The 22,805-nt window shown below is 41.9% G+C and overlaps 1 protein-coding gene across 1 annotated transcript in view; it reads left to right on the top strand.

Moving 5' to 3' along the window:
- The first annotated feature begins 47 nt into the window (after positions 1-47).
- Positions 48-22,805, top strand: part of VSX2 (visual system homeobox 2) — a 31,296-nt gene continuing 8,538 nt past the window's right edge. The window contains exons 1-4 of the mRNA XM_040412347.1: positions 48-339; positions 12,589-12,670; positions 12,835-12,958; positions 20,504-20,684. Of these exons, the coding sequence (XP_040268281.1) occupies positions 48-339; positions 12,589-12,670; positions 12,835-12,958; positions 20,504-20,684 (679 nt within the window). The remainder of the gene's footprint in view (positions 340-12,588; positions 12,671-12,834; positions 12,959-20,503; positions 20,685-22,805) is intronic.

Consider the following 22,805-nt stretch of genomic DNA (forward strand, 5'->3'; position numbering starts at 1 on the left):
GGGTGAATATAAAGGACAGGACTGAGCTCCGGGAGCTGACTGGAATGATGACTGGGAGAGAGGGGCCCCCCGCCGCCCCCAGGAGCACTGGTTTTGGGATACAGGAGATTTTGGGTCTCAACAAGGATCCCGCGACTCCACCAAGGGACCACACCCGTCAGCTGCCTCCAGGGGCCCATCTTCTGGCTGCGCGCTCCAGCCTGGGGCTCCTGGGAGCCGGCGGCATTCCTGCTTTCTACACTCAGCCTGGACTCTTACTGGGGGAGCGCCAGGGGGTCAGAAGGAATCTGGGGGGCAGGAGCCCGGGGCCCCAGGAGGGAAGAAGCACCTGCAGCTCAGGTGAGATGGGGCAACAGGTCAAGAACAAATCACTGCCACAGAGATGCAGTTATAAGATCCAGCATTCCTAACACACATCTGCTCTTCAGGGGTTAATATCGGACATTTAGTATAATACCCAGGGATTAATAGAAGAGGTATACTATCCATCTACCTATAATACACAGATAATACTGGGGGTAATAGCAGAGGTATACTATCCATCTACCTATAATACACAGATAATACTGGGGGTAATAGCAGAGGTATACTATCCATCTACCTATAATACACAGATAATACTGGGGGGTAATAGCAGAGGTATACTATCCATCTACCTATAATACACAGATAATACTGGGGGGTAATAGCAGAGGTATACTATCCATCTACCTATAATACACAGATAATACTGGGGGGTAATAGCAGAGGTATACTATCCATCTACCTATAATACACAGATAATACTGGGGGGTAATAGCAGATATGTAATATCCATCTACCTATAATACACAGATAATACTGGGGGTAATAGCAGAGGTATACTATCCATCTACCTATAATACACAGATAATACTGGGGGGTAATAGCAGATATGTAATATCCATCTACCTATAATACACAGATAATACTGGGGGGTAATAGCAGATATGTAATATCCATCTACCTATAATACACAGATAATACTGGGGGGTAATAGCAGATATGTAATATCCATCTACCTATAATACACAGATAATACTGGGGGTAATAGCAGATATGTAATATCCATCTACCTATAATACACAGATAATACTGGGGGGTAATAGCAGAGGTATAATTATCCATCTACCTATAATACACAGATAATACTGGGGGTAATAGCAGAGGTATAATATCCATCTACCTATAATAAACAGATAATACTGGGGGGTAATAGCAGATATGTAATATCCATCTACCTATAATACACAGATAATACTGGGGGTAATAGCAGATATATAATATCCATCTATCTATAATACACAGATAATACTGGGGGTAATAGCAGATATGTAATATCCATCTACCTATAATACACAGATAATACTGGGGGGTAATGGCAGATATGTAATATCCATCTACCTATAATACACAGATAATACTGGGGGGTAATGGCAGATATGTAATATCCATCGACCTATAATACACAGATAATACTGGGGGGTAATGGAAGATATGTAATATCCATCGACCTATAATACACAGATAATACTGGGGGGTAATGGCAGATATGTAATATCCATCTACCTATAATACACATATAATACTGGGGGGTAATAGCAGAGGTATAATTATCCATCTACCTATAATACACAGATAATACTGGGGGTAATAGCAGATATGTAATATCCATCTACCTATAATACACAGATAATACTGGGGGTAATAGCAGATATGTAATATCCATCTACCTATAATACACATATAATACTGGGGGGTAATAGCAGAGGTATAATTATCCATCTACCTATAATACACAGATAATACTGGGGGTAATAGCAGAGGTATAATATCCATCTACCTATAATACACAGATAATACTGGGGGTAATAGCAGAGGTATAATATCCATCTACCTATAATAAACAGATAATACTGGGGGGTAATAGCAGATATGTAATATCCATCTACCTATAATACACAGATAATACTGGGGGTAATAGCAGATATATAATATCCATCTATCTATAATACACAGATAATACTGGGGGTAATAGCAGATATGTAATATCCATCTACCTATAATACACAGATAATACTGGGGGGTAATGGCAGATATGTAATATCCATCTACCTATAATACACAGATAATACTGGGGGGTAATGGCAGATATGTAATATCCATCTACCTATAATACACATATAATACTGGGGGGTAATAGCAGAGGTATAATTATCCATCTACCTATAATACACAGATAATACTGGGGGTAATAGCAGATATGTAATATCCATCTACCTATAATACACAGATAATACTGGGGGTAATAGCAGATATGTAATATCCATCTACCTATAATACACATATAATACTGGGGGGTAATAGCAGAGGTATAATTATCCATCTACCTATAATACACAGAAAATACTGGGGGTAATAGCAGAGGTATAATATCCATCTACCTATAATACACAGATAATACTGGGGGTAATAGCAGAGGTATAATTATCCATCTACATATAATACACAGATAATATTGGGGGTAATAGCAGAGGTATAATTATCCATCTACCTATAATACACAGATAATATTGGGGGTAATAGCAGATATGTAATATCCATCTACCTATAATACACAGATAATACTGGGGGGTAATAGCAGAGGTATACTATCCATCTACCTATAATACACAGATAATACTGGGGGGTAATAGCAGATATGTAATATCCATCTACCTATAATACACAGATAATACTGGGGGGTAATAGCAGAGGTATAATTATCCATCTACCTATAATACACAGATAATACTGGGGGGTAATAGCAGAGGTATAATATCCATCTACCTATAATACACAGATAATACTGGGGGTAATAGCAGATATGTAATATCCATCTACCTATAATACACAGATAATACTGGGGGTAATAGCAGAGGTATAATTATCCATCTACCTATAATACACAGATAATACTGGGGGTAATAGCAGAGGTATACTATCCATCTACCTATAATACACAGATAATACTGGGGGTAATAGCAGATATGTAATATCCATCTACCTATAATACACAGATAATACTGGGGGGTAATAGCAGAGGTATAATTATCCATCTACCTATAATACACAGATAATACTGGGGGTAATAGCAGATATGTAATATCCATCTACCTATAATACACAGATAATACTGGGGGTAATAGCAGATATGTAATATCCATCTACCTATAATACACATATAATACTGGGGGGTAATAGCAGAGGTATAATTATCCATCTACCTATAATACACAGATAATACTGGGGGTAATAGCAGAGGTATAATATCCATCTACCTATAATACACAGATAATACTGGGGGTAATAGCAGAGGTATAATATCCATCTACCTATAATAAACAGATAATACTGGGGGGTAATAGCAGATATGTAATATCCATCTACCTATAATACACAGATAATACTGGGGGTAATAGCAGATATATAATATCCATCTATCTATAATACACAGATAATACTGGGGGTAATAGCAGATATGTAATATCCATCTACCTATAATACACAGATAATACTGGGGGGTAATGGCAGATATGTAATATCCATCTACCTATAATACACAGATAATACTGGGGGGTAATGGCAGATATGTAATATCCATCTACCTATAATACACATATAATACTGGGGGGTAATAGCAGAGGTATAATTATCCATCTACCTATAATACACAGATAATACTGGGGGTAATAGCAGATATGTAATATCCATCTACCTATAATACACAGATAATACTGGGGGTAATAGCAGATATGTAATATCCATCTACCTATAATACACATATAATACTGGGGGGTAATAGCAGAGGTATAATTATCCATCTACCTATAATACACAGAAAATACTGGGGGTAATAGCAGAGGTATAATATCCATCTACCTATAATACACAGATAATACTGGGGGTAATAGCAGAGGTATAATTATCCATCTACATATAATACACAGATAATATTGGGGGTAATAGCAGAGGTATAATTATCCATCTACCTATAATACACAGATAATATTGGGGGTAATAGCAGATATGTAATATCCATCTACCTATAATACACAGATAATACTGGGGGGTAATAGCAGAGGTATACTATCCATCTACCTATAATACACAGATAATACTGGGGGGTAATAGCAGATATGTAATATCCATCTACCTATAATACACAGATAATACTGGGGGGTAATAGCAGAGGTATAATTATCCATCTACCTATAATACACAGATAATACTGGGGGGTAATAGCAGAGGTATAATATCCATCTACCTATAATACACAGATAATACTGGGGGTAATAGCAGATATGTAATATCCATCTACCTATAATACACAGATAATACTGGGGGTAATAGCAGAGGTATAATTATCCATCTACCTATAATACACAGATAATACTGGGGGTAATAGCAGAGGTATACTATCCATCTACCTATAATACACAGATAATACTGGGGGTAATAGCAGATATGTAATATCCATCTACCTATAATACACAGATAATACTGGGGGGTAATAGCAGAGGTATAATTATCCATCTACCTATAATACACAGATAATACTGGGGGTAATAGCAGAGGTATAATTATCCATCTACCTATAATACACAGATAATACTGGGGGGTAATAGCAGAGGTATAATTATCCATCTACCTATAATACACAGATAATACTGGGGGGTAATAGCAGAGATATAATATCCATCTACCTATAATACACAGATAATACTGGGGGTAATAGCAGAGGTATAATTATCCATCTACCTATAATACACAGATAATACTGGGGGGTAATAGCAGAGGTAAAATATCCATCTACATATAATACACAGATAATACTGGGGGGTAATAGCAGAGGTATAATTATTTATCTACATATAATACACAGATAATACTGGGGGGTAATAGCAGAGGTAAAATATCCATCTGCATATAATACACAGATAATACTGGGGGTAATAGCAGAGGTATAATTATCCATCTACTTATAAAACACAGATAATACTGGGATAATAGCAGAGGTATAATTATCCATCTACCTATAATACACAGATAATACTGGGGGTAATAGCAGAGGTATAATTATCCATCTACCTATAATACACAGATAATACTGGGGTAATAGCAGAGGTATAATTATCCATCTACCTATAATACACAGATAATACTGGGGGTAATAGCAGAGGTATAATTATCCATCTACTTATAAAACACAGATAATACTGGGGGGTAATAGCAGAGGTATAATTATCCATCTACCTATAATACACAGATAATACTGGGGTAATAGCAGAGGTATAATTATCCATCTGCATATAATACACAGATAATACTGGGGTAATAGCAGAGGTATAATTATCCATCTACCTATAATACACAGATAATACTGGGGGTAATAGCAGAGGTATAATTATCCATCTACCTATAATACACAGATAATACTGGGGTAATAGCAGAGGTATAATTTTCCATCTACCTATAATACACAGATAATACTGGGGGTAATAGCAGAGGTATAATTATCCATCTACTTATAAAACACAGATAATACTGGGATAATAGCAGAGGTATAATTATGTTATATGCGATCTTCATACTGCTACATTTATGAATTAACGCTATTTTAGGGAGCTTAATTAAATTTTTCTCATTTTTTGACCATATATTTGAGTGCCTGGTCTAATTGTTTTACTTATAATTATCCATCTACCTATAATACACAGATAATACTGGGGGGTAATAGCAGAGGTATAATTATCCATCTACCTATAATACACAGATAATACTGGGGGGTAATAGCAGAGGTATAATTATCCATCTACCTATAATACACAGATAATACTGGGGTAATAGCAGAGGTATAATTATCCATCTGCATATAATACACAGATAATACTGGGGTAATAGCAGAGGTATAATTATCCATCTACCTATAATACACAGATAATACTGGGGGTAATAGCAGAGGTATAATTATCCATCTACCTATAATACACAGATAATACTGGGGTAATAGCAGAGGTATAATTATCCATCTACCTATAATACACAGATAATACTGGGGGTAATAGCAGAGGTATAATTATCCATCTACTTATAAAACACAGATAATACTGGGGGGTAATAGCAGAGGTATAATTATCCATCTACCTATAATACACAGATAATACTGGGGTAATAGCAGAGGTATAATTATCCATCTGCATATAATACACAGATAATACTGGGGTAATAGCAGAGGTATAATTATCCATCTACCTATAATACACAGATAATACTGGGGGTAATAGCAGAGGTATAATTATCCATCTACCTATAATACACAGATAATACTGGGGTAATAGCAGAGGTATAATTTTCCATCTACCTATAATACACAGATAATACTGGGGGTAATAGCAGAGGTATAATTATCCATCTACTTATAAAACACAGATAATACTGGGATAATAGCAGAGGTATAATTATGTTATATGCGATCTTCATACTGCTACATTTATGAATTAACGCTATTTTAGGGAGCTTAATTAAATTTTTCTCATTTTTTGACCATATATTTGAGTGCCTGGTCTAATTGTTTTACTTATAATTATCCATCTACCTATAATACACAGATAATACTGGGGGGTAATAGCAGAGGTATAATTATCCATCTACCTATAATACACAGATAATACTGGGGGGTAATAGCAGAGGTATAATTATCCATCTACCTATAATACACAGATAATACTGGGGTAATAGCAGAGGTATAATTATCCATCTGCATATAATACACAGATAATACTGGGGTAATAGCAGAGGTATAATTATCCATCTACCTATAATACACAGATAATACTGGGGGGTAATAGCAGAGGTATAATTATCCATCTACCTATAATACACAGATAATACTGGGGGGTAATAGCAGAGGTATAATTATCCATCTACCTATAATACACAGATAATACTGGGGGGTAATAGCAGAGGTATAATTATTTATCTACATATAATACACAGATAATACTGGGGGGGGGGGGGGGTTAATAGCAAAGGTATAATATCCATCTATATATAATACACCCCCCCCCTCATATTGATATTATCTCTATACTACACCCCCATAATGATATCATCTCTATACCACACCCCTGATAGTGAAATCATCTCTGTATTACACCCCCATATTGATATCATCTTTATTTTACACCCCCCGATAGTGATATCTCTGTATTTACAGGTCCCTGCTAAGAAAGATCCAGAGTATATGAATTATTAGTATTATATATGTTGAGTATATGAATTATCAGTATTATATATGAGTATATGAATTATCAGTATTATATATGATGAGTATATGAATTATCAGTATTATATGTGATGAGTATATGAATTATCAGTATTATATATTATGAGTATATGAATTATCAGTATTATATATTATGAGTATATGAATTATCTGTATTATATAGGAATATATGAATTATCAGTATTATATATGATGAGTAAGAATTATCAGTATTATATATGATGAATATATGAATTATCAGTATTATATAGGAATATATGAATTATCAGTATTATATGTGATTAGTATATGAATTATCAGTATTATATATGATGAGTATATGAATTATCAGTATTCTATAGGAATATATAAATTATCAGTATTATATAGAAATATATGAATTATCAGTATTATATATGATGAATATATGAATTATCAGTATTATATAGGAATATATGAATTATCAGTATTATATATGATGAGTATAAGAATTATCAGTATTATATAGGAAGATATAAATTATCAGTATTATATGTGATTAGTATATGAATTATCAGTATTATATAGGAATATATAAATTATCAGTATTATATAGAAATATATGAATTATCAGTATTATATGTGATGAGTATATTAATTGTCAGTATTATATAGGAATATATGAATTACCAGTATTATATATGATGAGTATATGAATTATCAGTATTATATATCATGGGTATATGAATTATCAGTATTATATAGGAATATATAAATTATCAGTATTATATGTGATGAGTATATGAATTATTAGTATTATATATTATGAGTATATGAATTATCAGTATTATATATCATGGGTATATGAATTATCAGTATTATATAGAAATATATAAATTATCAGTATTATATGTGATGAGTATATGAATTATCAGTATTATATGTGATGAGTATATGAATTATCAGTATTATATATGATGAGTATATGAATTATCAGTATTATATGTGATGAGTATATGAATTATCAGTATTATATATGAGGTGTATATGAATTATCAGTATTATATATTATGAGTATATGAATTATCAGTATTATATATCATGGGTATATGAATTATCAGTATTATATAGGAATATATAAATTATCAGTATTATATGTGATGAGTATATGAATTATTAGTATTATATATGATGAGTATTTGAATTATCAGTATTATATGTGATGAGTATATGAATTATCAGTATTATATGTGATGAGTATATGAATTATCAGTATTATATATCATGGGTATATGAATTATCAGTATTACATAGGAATATATAAATTATCAGTATTATATGTGATGAGTATATGAATTATAAGTATTATATATGATGAGTATATGAATTATCAGTATTATATATGATGAGTATATGAATTATCAGTATTATATATGATGAGTATATGAATTATCAGTATTATATGTGATGAGTATATGAATTATCAGTATTATATATTATGAGTATATGAATTATCAGTATTATATATTATGAGTATATGAATTATCAGTATTATATAGGAATATATGAATTATCAGTATTATATGTGATGAGTATATGAATTATCAGTATTATATATTATGAGTATATGAATTATCAGTATTATATATTATGAGTATATGAATTATCAGTATTATATATGATGAGTATATGAATTATCAGTATTATATATCATGGGTATATGAATTATCAGTATTATATGTGATGAGTATATGAATTATCAGTATTATATGTGATAAGTATAGGATATATCAGTATTATATATGATGAGTATATGAATTATCAGTATTATATATGATGAGTATATGAATTATCAGTATTATATATGATGAGTATATGAATTATCAGTATTATATATGATGAGTATATGAATTATCAGTATTATATATGATATGTATATGAATGTATATGAATTATTATATATGATGAGTATATGAATTATCAGTATTATATGTGATGAGTATATGAATTATCAGTATTATATATGATATGTATATGAATTATCAGTATTATATATGATGAGTACATGAATTATCAGTATTATATATGATATGTATATGAATGTATATGAATTATTATATATGATGAGTATATGAATTATCAGTATTATATGTGATGAGTATATGAATTATCAGTATTATATATGATGAGTATATGAATTATCAGTATTATATATCATGGGTATATAAATTATCAGTATTATATATCATGGGTATATAAATTATCAGTATTATATATGATGAGTATATGAATTATCAGTATTATATATGATGAGTATATGAATTATCAGTATTATATGTGATGAGTATATGAATTATCAGTATTATATATGATATGTATATGAATTATTATATATGATGAGTATATGAATTTTTCAGCAGGCATTTTATTATATATCAGACAGTGGTTGTTATATTATTTATCAGACAGCGGCCATTATATTATATATCAGGCAGCGGTCGTTATATTATATATCAGGCAGCGGTCGTTATATTATATATCAGGCAGCGGTTTATTATATTATATACCAGGCAGCGGTCGTTATATTATATATCAGGCAGCGGTTTATTATATTATATACCAGGCAGCGGTCGTTATATTATATATCAGGCAGCGGTCGTTATATTATATATCAGGCAGCGGTCGTTATATTATATACGCAGGCAGCGGTTTATTATATTATATACCAGGCAGCGGTTTATTATATTATATACCAGGCAGCGGTTTATTATATTATATACCAGGCAGCGGTTTATTATATTATATACCAGGCAGCGGTCGTTATATTATATCTCAGGCAGCGGTCGTTATATTATATCTCAGGCAGCGGTCGTTATATTATATATCAGGCAGCGGTCGTTATATTATATACGCAGGCAGCGGTTTATTATATTATATACCAGGCAGCGGTCGTTATATTATATATCAGGCAGCGGTCGTTATATTATATATCAGGCAGCGGTTTATTATATTATATACCAGGCAGCGGTTTATTATATTATATACCAGGCAGCGGTCGTTATATTATATCTCAGGCAGCGGTTGTTATATTATATATCAGGCAGCGGTCGTTATATTATATATCAGACAGCGGTCGTTATATTATATATCAAGCAGCGGTCGTTATATTATATATCAGGCAGCGGTCGTTATATTATATACGCAGGCAGCGGTTTATTATATTATATACCAGGCAGCGGTTTATTATATTATATACCAGGCAGCGGTCGTTATATTATATATCAGGCAGCGGTCGTTATATTATATCTCAGGCAGCGGTTGTTATATTATATATCAGGCAGCGGTCGTTATATTATATATCAGACAGCGGTCGTTATATTATATATCAAGCAGCGGTCGTTATATTATATATCAGGCAGCGGTCGTTATATTATATACGCAGGCAGCGGTTTATTATATTATATACCAGGCAGCGGTCGTTATATTATATATCAGGCAGCGGTCGTTATATTATATACCAGGCAGCGGTCGTTATATTATATACCAGGCAGCGGTCGTTATATTATATATCAGGCAGCGGTCGTTATATTATATACTAGCAGAAGGACACTGCTTCGCACGGGTATATTTCATCTATTTCATTGAATGTTTCTGTCTGTGTCGTTAAAAGATATCCACAGTATCCCCCATAACTGTGACCTCTACAGCAGCCCGTCCCCTTAACACTGACCCCCCCACAGTGCCCCTCCTCCTTACAATATGACCTCCACAGCAGCACATCACCTTTAAATTTGACCTTTACAGCAGCCCGCTAATTTATCAGTGAGTTTCACAGCACCCCACTCCAATGACATTGACCTCCTCAGGGGTCCGCCCCCTTAACAGTGACCTCTATAGGGGACCATCCCCTTATCTGTGACCTCCACTGTTCCCTGCCCCCTTAAAAGAGACCTCTACAGCACCCGTCCCTTTAACAGTGGCTGTCACAGTACCCCGTTCCCTTAACAGTGACCTCCAGTTCTCTGCTCCTTAACAGTGACCTCACAGTACCATGCTGACTTAACAGTGACCTCCACAGCAGCTGCCCCTTTAATAGCGGCCCCTGCCCCCTTAGCAGTAACATCCACAGTGCCCGCCCCTTTAACAGTGGCCCCTGCCCCCTTAACAGTGACCTCCACAGTGCCGTCCCTTTAACAGAGACCTCCACAGCAGCGGCCCCTGCCCCCTTAACAGTGACCTCCCGTTTAAGGCTAGGGCTACATGACGACATGTCATGCGACATTTTGTCATTCCAATGTCGCGCAACAGTTTTTATAATGACAGGCTATGGAGTGGCACTGTGACATGTGACGTGCTGCGACTGCGACAACACAACGGCATGTCGCATGTAGTTGTGCCCGATGTGTCGTCCTGCAGCCCGAGCCTAAAGCTGACCTACAGCAGTGAAGATATATGGCTGGGTAGTAAAACTGTGTGTATGTGGAGACTAAGGGCCTGCGAGCTTCTATTGGCTGATAAGGGTCATGTGACCGTGTGTATGGCAGTTGGGGGCTTCTATTGGCTAATGCAGGTCATATTTTGGGAATATGTCAGGAACAGTAAGTCCTAGAGAGCGGAGACCTTCGCGGACACCTGATCTACCTGTGTGGATCGGTCCATAAAGAGCAGACAGAAACTCGTTTTTATCTATAGAGAGATATTATCTTACGGCACTTTCACACTAGCGTTTTTCTTTTCCGGCACCAAGTTCCGTCCTAGGGGCTCAATACCGGAAAGGAACCGATCCGTTTTATCCCCATGGATTCTGAATGGAGAGTGATCCGTACAGGACGTCTTCAGTTCAGTCTTTTTGACTGTTCAGGGCGGAGATAATATCGCAACGGTTTTATCTCCGGCCAAAAAAACTGTAGACTTGCCGGAATGCCTTTTTTTCCCATAGGAATGTACTAGTGCCGGATCTGGCATTAAAAATACCAGAATGCCGGATCCGTCCTTCCGGTCTGCGCAAACCGAAAAAAAGGTGAAAAAAAGAAATGCCAGATCCGTTTTTCAGGATGACACTGGAAAGACGGATTCGGCATTTCAATGCATCAGTTGGCATACGTTTCGGCGACGAAACTGCTTGCCTGATCACTCAGCCGCAAGTGTGAAAGTAGCCTCCGTTACTTCACTGCTTTGTAGTTTTTTGCAGCGTTTCAATGAATCCTTCTTTAGTGTGAACTTACCCAGTACCGTCGTCAACTCCTTTTTTAACATTTTACTCATTTTTTCTGAATTTTTTACAGACTCAGAAGAAATTTCGTCAACTGATCGGAAACTTTCCAAATCCCTGAGTCAGAACAAGAAACGCAAAAAGAGGCGGCACAGGTAATGAGCGCGGGGGCCGCCAGAGGGGGCGTCCCACTGGGTGGGTATATTTAGTCTTCAGACCTTTGGGGTACTGACTGTCCAGACTGTTGACGTGGCCGACGCCAACATACCGTGCGGTAGATACTATATCCGTTATGACGACATTATCACCTCTTTTCCAGGACCATCTTCACCTCTTACCAGCTGGAGGAGCTGGAGAAAGCCTTCAATGAGGCACATTACCCTGATGTCTATGCTCGTGAGATGCTGGCCATGAAGACAGAGCTGCCAGAAGACAGGATCCAGGTAACAGCAATGGGGTCCACACCCTGGTCAGAAACCACACAAAACCTCCAGGAATGGGGTCCACACCCTGGTCAGAAACCACACAAAACCTCCTGCACAATGTGATAATGAGCGAAAATCACAGATAATAATAACAACGCACTAACACAATCAATGCAGACATCGTATATGGACTCAGCCAATATTTTCTGATCAAAACACATCTGTGCCCACCTACCCGCGCCAAAGTGGTCTCAGTCAGGTAGGTCCTATGCCTATGCCGTTGGGCATCTACATTCAGGAGAGCAGACCCTGCACATATAGTTACCTCTGTGTGCATCCAGCAACAGATGAGAGGAGGAGACCGCACAGCTATATGTACCACCTAATCATGGGCACCCGCACAGTGATATGTACCACCTAATCATGGGCGCCCGCACAGCGATATGTACCACCTAATCATGGGAGCCCCCACAGCGATATGTACCACCTAATCATGGGAGCCCCCACAGCGATATGTACCACCTAATCATGGGCGCCCGCACAGCGATATGTACCACCTAATCATGGGCGCCCGCACAGCTATATGTACCACCTAATCATGGGCACCCGCACAGTGATATGTACCACCTAATCATGGGCGCCCGCACAGCGATATGTACCACCTAATCATGGGAGCCCCCACAGCGATATGTACCACCTAATCATGGGAGCCCCCACAGCGATATGTACCACCTAATCATGGGAGCCCCCACAGCGATATGTACCCCCTAATCATGGGCGCCCGCACAGCTATATGTACCACCTAATCATGGGCGCCCGCACAGCGATATGTACCACCTAATCATGGGCGCCCGCACAGCTATATGTACCACCTAATCATGGGCGCCCGCACAGCGATATGTACCACCTAATCATGGGCACCCGCACAGCGATATGTACCACCTAATCATGGGCGCCCGCACACCTATATGTACCACCTAATCATGGGCGCCCGCACAGCGATATGTACCACCTAATCATGGGAGCCCGCACACCTATATGTACCACCTAATCATGGGCGCCCGCACAGCGATATGTACCACCTAATCATGGGCACCCGCACAGCGATATGTACCACCTAATCATGGGCGCCCGCACAGCGATATGTACCACCTAATCATGGGAGCCCGCACAGCGATATGTACCACCTAATCATGGGAGCCCCCACAGCGATATGTACCACCTAATCATGGGAGCCCCCACAGCGATATGTACCCCCTAATCATGGGCGCCCGCACAGCGATATGTACCATCTAATCATGGGAGCCCCCACAGCGATATGTACCACCTAATCATGGGCACCCGCACAGCGATATGTACCACCTAATCATGGGCGCCCGCACAGCGATATGTACCACCTAATCATGGGAGCCCGCACACCTATATGTACCACCTAATCATGGGAGCCCCCACAGCGATATGTACCACCTAATCATGGGCGCCCGCACAGCGATATGTACCACCTAATCATGGGCGCCCGCACAGCTATATGTACCACCTAATCATGGGCACCCGCACAGCGATATGTACCACCTAATCATGGGCGCCCGCACAGCGATATGTACCACCTAATCATGGGAGCCCCCACAGCGATATGTACCACCTAATCATGGGAGCCCCCACAGCGATATGTACCACCTAATCATGGGAGCCCCCACAGCGATATGTACCCCCTAATCATGGGCGCCCGCACAGCTATATGTACCACCTAATCATGGGCGCCCGCACAGCGATATGTACCCCCTAATCATGGGCGCCCGCACAGCTATATGTACCACCTAATCATGGGCGCCCGCACAGCGATATGTACCACCTAATCATGGGCACCCGCACAGCGATATGTACCACCTAATCATGGGCACCCGCACAGCTATATGTACCAGCTAATCATGGGCGCCCGCACAGCGATATGTAACACCTAATCATGGGCGCCCGCACAGCGATATGTAACACCTAATCATGGGCGCCCGCACAGCTATATGTACCACCTAATCATGGGCACCCGCACAGCTATATGTACCACCTAATCATGGGCGCCCGCACAGCGATATGTACCACCTAATCATGGGCACCCGCACAGCTATATGTACCACCTAATCATGGGCACCCGCACAGCGATATGTACCACCTAATCATGGGCGCCCGCACAGCAATATTTACCACCTAATCATTGGAGCCCGCACAGCGATATGTACCCCCTAATCATGGGCGCCCGCACAGCTATATGTACCACCTAATCATGGGCGCCCGCACAGCTATATGTACCACCTAATCATGGGCGCCCGCACAGCTATATGTACCACCTAATCATGGGCGCCCGCACAGCTATATGTACCACCTAATCATGGGAGCCCGCACAGCTATATGTACCACCTAATCATGGGCGCCCGCACAGCGATATGTACCATCTAATCATGGGCGCCCGCACAGCGATATGTACCACCTAATCATGGGCGCCCGCACAGCGATATTTACCACCTAATCATTGGAGCCCGCACAGCGATATGTACCACCTAATCATGGGCGCCCGCACAGCTATATGTACCACCTAATCATGGGCACCCGCACAGCTATATGTACCACCTAATCATGGGAGCCCGCACAGCTATATGTACCACCTAATCATGGGCGCCCGCACAGCGATATGTACCCCCTAATCATGGGAGCCCGCACAGCGATATGTACCACCTAATCATGGGCGCCCCCACAGCGATATGTACCACCTAATCATGGGCGCCCGCACAGCGATATGTACCACCTAATCATGGGCGCCCGCACAGCTATATGTACCACCTAATCATGGGCGCCCGCACAGCTATATGTACCCCCTAATCATGGGCGCCCGCACAGCTATATGTACCACCTAATCATGGGCGCCCGCACAGCTATATGTACCACCTAATCGTGGGCGCCCGCACAGCGATATGTACCACCTAATCATGGGCGCCCGCACAGCGATATGTACCACCTAATCATGGGCGCCCGCACAGCTATATGTACCACCTAATCATGGGCACCCGCACAGTGATATGTACCACCTAATCATGGGAACCCGCACACCTATATGTACCACCTAATCATGGGCGCCCGCACAGCGATATGTACCCCCTAATCATGGGGGTCCGCACAGCTATATGTACCACCTAATCATGGGCGCCCGCACAGCGATATGTACCACCTAATCATGGGCACCCGCACAGCTATATGTACCACCTAATCATGGGCGCCCGCACAGCTATATGTACCACCTAATCATGGGAGCCCCCACAGCGATATGTACCCCCTAATCATGGGCGCCCCCACAGCGATATGTACCCCCTAATCATGGGCGCCCGCACAGCTATATGTACCACCTAATCATGGGCGCCCGCACAGCGATATGTACCACCTAATCATGGGCACCCGCACAGCGATATGTACCACCTAATCATGGGCACCCGCACAGCGATATGTACCACCTAATCATGGGCGCCCGCACAGCGATATGTACCACCTAATCATGGGAGCCCGCACACCTATATGTACCACCTAATCATGGGAGCCCCCACAGCGATATGTACCACCTAATCATGGGCGCCCGCACAGCGATATGTACCACCTAATCATGGGCGCCCGCACAGCTATATGTACCACCTAATCATGGGAGCCCCCACAGCGATATGTACCCCCTAATCATGGGCGCCCCCACAGCGATATGTACCCCCTAATCATGGGCGCCCGCACAGCTATATGTACCACCTAATCATGGGCGCCCGCACAGCGATATGTACCACCTAATCATGGGCACCCGCACAGCGATATGTACCACCTAATCATGGGCACCCGCACAGCGATATGTACCACCTAATCATGGGCGCCCGCACAGCGATATGTACCACCTAATCATGGGAGCCCGCACACCTATATGTACCACCTAATCATGGGAGCCCCCACAGCGATATGTACCACCTAATCATGGGCGCCCGCACAGCGATATGTACCACCTAATCATGGGCGCCCGCACAGCTATATGTACCACCTAATCATGGGCGCCCGCACAGCGATATGTACCACCTAATCATGGGCACCCGCACAGCTATATGTACCACCTAATCATGGGCACCCGCACAGCTATATGTGCCACCTAATCATGGGCACCCGCACAGCGATATGTACCACCTAATCATGGGCGCCCGCACAGCGATATGTACCCCCTAATCATGGGCGCCCGCACAGCTATATGTACCACCTAATCATGGGCACCCGCACAGCTATATGTACCACCTAATCATGGGCGCCCGCACAGCAATATGTACCACCTAATCATGGGCGCCCGCACAGCGATATGTACCACCTAATCATGGGCGCCCGCACAGCTATATGTACCACCTAATCATGGGCGCCCGCACAGCTATATGTACCCCCTAATCATGGGCGCCCGCACAGCTATATGTACCACCTAATCATGGGCGCCCGCACAGCTATATGTACCACCTAATCATGGGCGCCCGCACAGCTATATGTACCACCTAATCATGGGCGCCCGCACAGCTATATGTACCACCTAATCATGGACACCCGCACAGCTATATGTACCCCCTAATCATGGGCGCCCGCACAGCTATATGTACCACCTAATCATGGGGGTCCGCACAGCTATATGTACCACCTAATCGTGGGCGCCCGCACAGCGATATGTACCACCTAATCATGGGCGCCCGCACAGCGATATGTACCACCTAATCATGGGCGCCCGCACAGCTATATGTACCACCTAATCATGGGCACCCGCACAGTGATATGTACCACCTAATCATGGGAACCCGCACACCTATATGTACCACCTAATCATGGGCGCCCGCACAGCGATATGTACCCCCTAATCATGGGGGTCCGCACAGCTATATGTACCACCTAATCATGGGCGCCCGCACAGCGATATGTACCACCTAATCATGGGCACCCGCACAGCTATATGTACCACCTAATCATGGGCGCCCGCACAGCTATATGTACCACCTAATCATGGGAGCCCCCACAGCGATATGTACCCCCTAATCATGGGGGTCCGCACAGCTATATGTACCACCTAATCATGGGCGCCCGCACAGCTATATGTACCACCTAATCATGGGAGCCCCCACAGCGATATGTACCACCTAATCATGGGCGCCCGCACAGCGATATGTACCACCTAATCATGGGCGCCCGCACAGCTGTATTTATCACCTATTCAAGGCCGCATGTTTGATAGGAGGGGCAACAGTGCACAAAAATGCTACAGACTAATCAAAAATCACAGAAACAGATAAAAAAAAAAACATCCTGCACAATATGATAAATGAATACGCGGATGTCAATGGCTACATTTATCAAAGAAAAATCACAGCCTGATCAGCCAGAACATTACCTCAGATACCCTCGCCGTTCAGCAGTAACATTACCTCAGATACACACGCCGTTCAGCAGTAACATTACCTCAGATACCCTCGCCGTTCAGCAGTAACATTACCTCAGATACACACGCTGTTGAGCAGTAACATTACCTCAGATACCCTCGCTGTTCAGCAGTAACATTACCTCAGATACACACGCCGTTCAGCAGTAACATTACCTCAGATACCCTCGCCGTTCAGCAGTAACATTACCTCAGATACCCTCGCCGTTCAGCAGTAACATTACCTCAGATACCCTCGCCGTTCAGCAGTAACATTACCTCAGATACCCTCGCTGTTCAGCAGTAACATTACCTCAGATACACACACTGTTCAGCAGTAACATTACCTCAGATACACACGCTGTTCAGCCATAACATTACCTCAGATACACACGCTGTTCAGCAGTAACATTACCTCAGATACACACGCTGTTCAGCAGTAACATTACCTCAGATACACACGCTGTTCAGCCATAACATTACCTCAGATACACACGCTGTTCAGCCATAACATTACCTCAGATACACACGCTGTTCAGCCATAACATTACCTCAGATACACAGACCATTCAGCCATAACATTACCTCAGATACACACGCTGTTCAGCAGTAACATTACCTCAGATACACACGCTGTTCAGCCATAACATTACCTCAGATACACACGCTGTTCAGCCATAACATTACCTCAGATACCCTCGCCGTTCAGCAGTAACATTAACTCAGATACACACGCTGTTCAGCCATAACATTACCTCAGATACACAGACCATTTAGCCATAACATTACCTCAGATACACACGCTGTTCAGCCATAACATTACCTCAGATACACAGACCATTTAGCCATAACATTAAAATCACTGACCAAGACGACTGGTCACAGTTGGGGTCATTTATCAAACTGATGTAAAGTTGAACTGGCCTATTTGCCCATAGCAACCAATAAGATTCCTCCTTTCATGTTGGACAGCTCCTTTGGAAAATGAAAGTTGGAATCTGATTGGTTGCTATGGGCGACTAAGCCAATTCTACTTTACACCAGTTTGATAAATGACCCCAAGTGTCTCCAAAATGGCTGGTCTTGTGGGGTGTCCCTGGTATGAAGGAAATCAGCGCCTACCAGAGTCCCCTAAGGAATCTGACTTGGTGACATGGTGATGGCTGCTGAGGTCATTGATACACATCTGATCCATGGAGGCCGCACCTAATGCCATGAAGGCCTTGAAAGCAGTGGCCATCTTTAGAGGTCTTGTGGAGTCCATGTCTCAGTGGGTCCGAACTGTCTCAGTAACACATTAGGTTTCAGTGTTATGGCTGACATCAGCAGGGCGGATGGGAGGTGTGTAGGATAGGAGCAGTAGGCAGCTGCTTAGGACACTATTCATGGGGATTAGGCGAAATGAATGGATAAAAAAATAAGTATTTTCATTTCAACAGGCCTGTGTGGATGATGGGTCTGATAGTGTGCTAGGACACAGCCATACGTGGGCGATGCATGCGCAGACATAACCGGAATATACACCTGTGCACGCCCCTGAGATAATGCAGCATGGCTGATGGTAGGGACTGGCGAACCCGTCACTATCTCCAGGCATCATGGTGGGGGGATGAATGTGTGTATGGAACAGGGGCAGCCAGGAGCTGAATGCATTGATTGAGGCGGCCGCCCTGGGACTCCACATCATCACACACTTCCCGCAATTGCTTTCATTTCAAGGGGCTGATTGAAATCTCTTGTTGTCACTGAATGAAATATCTGCGCATCTCGTTAATGTGCTAATGACCTCATCATGATCCGGGGTCCTCCGAGACATCGCCCCCTCCCCAAGTAATTAGTTAAATGGGAGGAAGTATTTTGTTGGGGAATTGCTGGAGATTGAGGAATAAGTGCGGTATTAATTAGCAAGGGTCAATGCCGGGCCGCCGAGCCGATTTAATTTCCCCGGATAATTCCAGGGCATTGATTCAACTAAAAATTAAGTGATTTTTCAATAACTTCTCAGCAAGGACAGAAATCCTGAGGCTTCAGAGCAGGGAGCCACAGAGATCGGCTGCTGTTCAGACCAGGGGCGTCCTGATCTCTAACCCCCACCATTTATCTGACAGGTCTGGTTCCAGAACAGACGCGCAAAGTGGAGAAAACGTGAGAAGTGCTGGGGGAGGAGCAGCGTGATGGCCGAGTACGGGCTGTATGGCGCCATGGTTCGACATTCCATTCCCCTTCCAGAATCTATCCTGAAATCAGCCAAGGACGGCATAATGGAATCCTGCGCCCCTTGGCTGCTAGGTAAGGACGGTCGGGGGCCTCAGGCCGTAGCTAGGAGGTGCAGGTGTCTCAGACCAACACCAAGGACCCAATCTTCTGGTCCCTAGTCCTGCTCCTCACCGGCCACAGCAATGGACTAGAAAAGGGACCTGTGTGGGATCTGTGTTTTCTTAATAGGTTTTGTGACCATAGACTGACCCCCCCCAAAGCCATCAGCATCATGGCTCCTCTGAACCAAACCCGAGCCCTTCCATCATTCTCCTCCAGTTCTGTGCCCACAATGGTCATACAGACGTGGCCCCTGGTACTTCACTGCCTCTAGGAGCCTCTAAGTGCGCCACGTGGCACAGGAGATGCTGGTCTCACTTGGTTCTCCACCATGAGGATGAATGATGTGTTGGCTCCAGAAAACTAGACTTTCCAGAAGTTGGAAGTGAAAACGACCACAAGTCAAGAGGTTCTGATTAAGTGGTAGAAGTGGCAGCCTGAGGGCACGTTCACGTGGGCAAAAATCTGCCACTGATTCAGAAGTGAAAAAGCGCCTAATGCCTGGTCCACATGCAGCAGCTTCCCATTGACTTCAGTGTAAAACCTTCACCAGGTGCTCACCTTGCACAAATAGTAGAGTTTTCTTCAGTAGTGGATCTGAAAAACACTTGAAAGCAGATTCGATGGTGGATTTCCACAGATGTCAATGGAGAAGCAGAAAAACCTTGGTGAAAAACTCCACTAAAACTACCACCAAATTCTAATCGAGAATGATCCGTTTTCAGTTGCAGATTTTGCCGTATGACCCCAGCCTGAGTGTAAGAAGAGCACAACCCCCAACAGAATAGCTTTACTGGGGGAAGGCCCTCTATGACAGTGTCCCTCCGCTCCAGTCCTCACGGCCCCCAACATGTCATCACAAGTAATCATTGTGTGGAATCTTGTGATTGGGCATCAGGTGGCCCTGAGGACTGCAGCGTGACGTATAGAGCGGGGGGGCAGACGAAGCATAAGATGCAACCACAAGACACCGCCAAGAACGGTTACACATGGTAGGCATGCCCACACTTACAGGACGCTCACCCCATAGCAAAACATGGCCCAAACCAATGAGCTGAACCTTCTGTGCCGTGGAAGCAGTCAGATCAAGAAAACGCTTTAAAGAGGGGCGTGCGCCTCCCTAGACAATAACCATGCTGGAGAGAAGATATGCTGTGCTCTATTATTCCTTGAACTACCGAAGTTATTATAGAAGTCTCATGCAACTTCGTGAATAACTTCGGCTCATCGCAGCCCACACATTCTAATACTGTACGCAGACGGATCGCCATACCGTATTATTTTCAAGTTTTGAGCGAAGCGACTTCGGATGAAGCATCTGAAAGTCCCTTTCTCAACTCTATTTCTGACCTCTTGTAGTTTAGATATTAGATGGCGGCACAAAGAGAAAGTGCCAGTCACACAGCGGGGCACATGGTTAACCCTTTGTGACAACCGCTCAATATTTTGAATGAAGGCCAAATGAAAATATGATTTTTAGCCAAAAATCTGTCAAGTGCAATCATAAAGAAATATTACCTCCAACGGTGCACATCGGCTTTAAGAACGGCAGCTTCACCCCAGCAGGGGAGGCGATAACGGAGATGGTGCCCCGAATGTATTAAGGAATGTGCGCCCAGCATGGACGCCACTGACCCCCGATGCTTTGGCGCACTCCTTGTCCACCTGGATATCAGACATGTGGGGTATATCCAGTACGCCATCAATACAGTATTTTAGTTGGTGCTACCCCTTTAAGTTTTATTTCCAGCCATTGCACCCCTGCTCTAAAGTAAAGGGGTCCTCCGCCATCTCAGGCCCCGGCCTCCATCCCGCTGCAGCGTCTACGGTCTCAGGTTCTTTGCTTTCCCTCTTGAAAAAGTATTCACAACCCTTGAACTTTTCCAAATTTTTTCCCATTAAACCCACCAACTTTAATGTATTTTATGTCATTGACCGACACAAGGTCCACGTCTGTGCGGTGAAGAGAAGACGAGCCACGGTTTTCACGACGTTTAAACCCTTCTACCTCGGAGAGTTTTTTTCATTTGCGTTTCCCTGCCTTCCCAGAGCCATAACTTTTTTATTTTTCTGTTCACATAGCCGTGTGAGGGC

The sequence above is a fragment of the Bufo bufo genome, chromosome 11 (genome assembly GCF_905171765.1).
Source record: "Bufo bufo chromosome 11, aBufBuf1.1, whole genome shotgun sequence".
Classification (NCBI taxonomy): domain Eukaryota; kingdom Metazoa; phylum Chordata; class Amphibia; order Anura; family Bufonidae; genus Bufo; species Bufo bufo.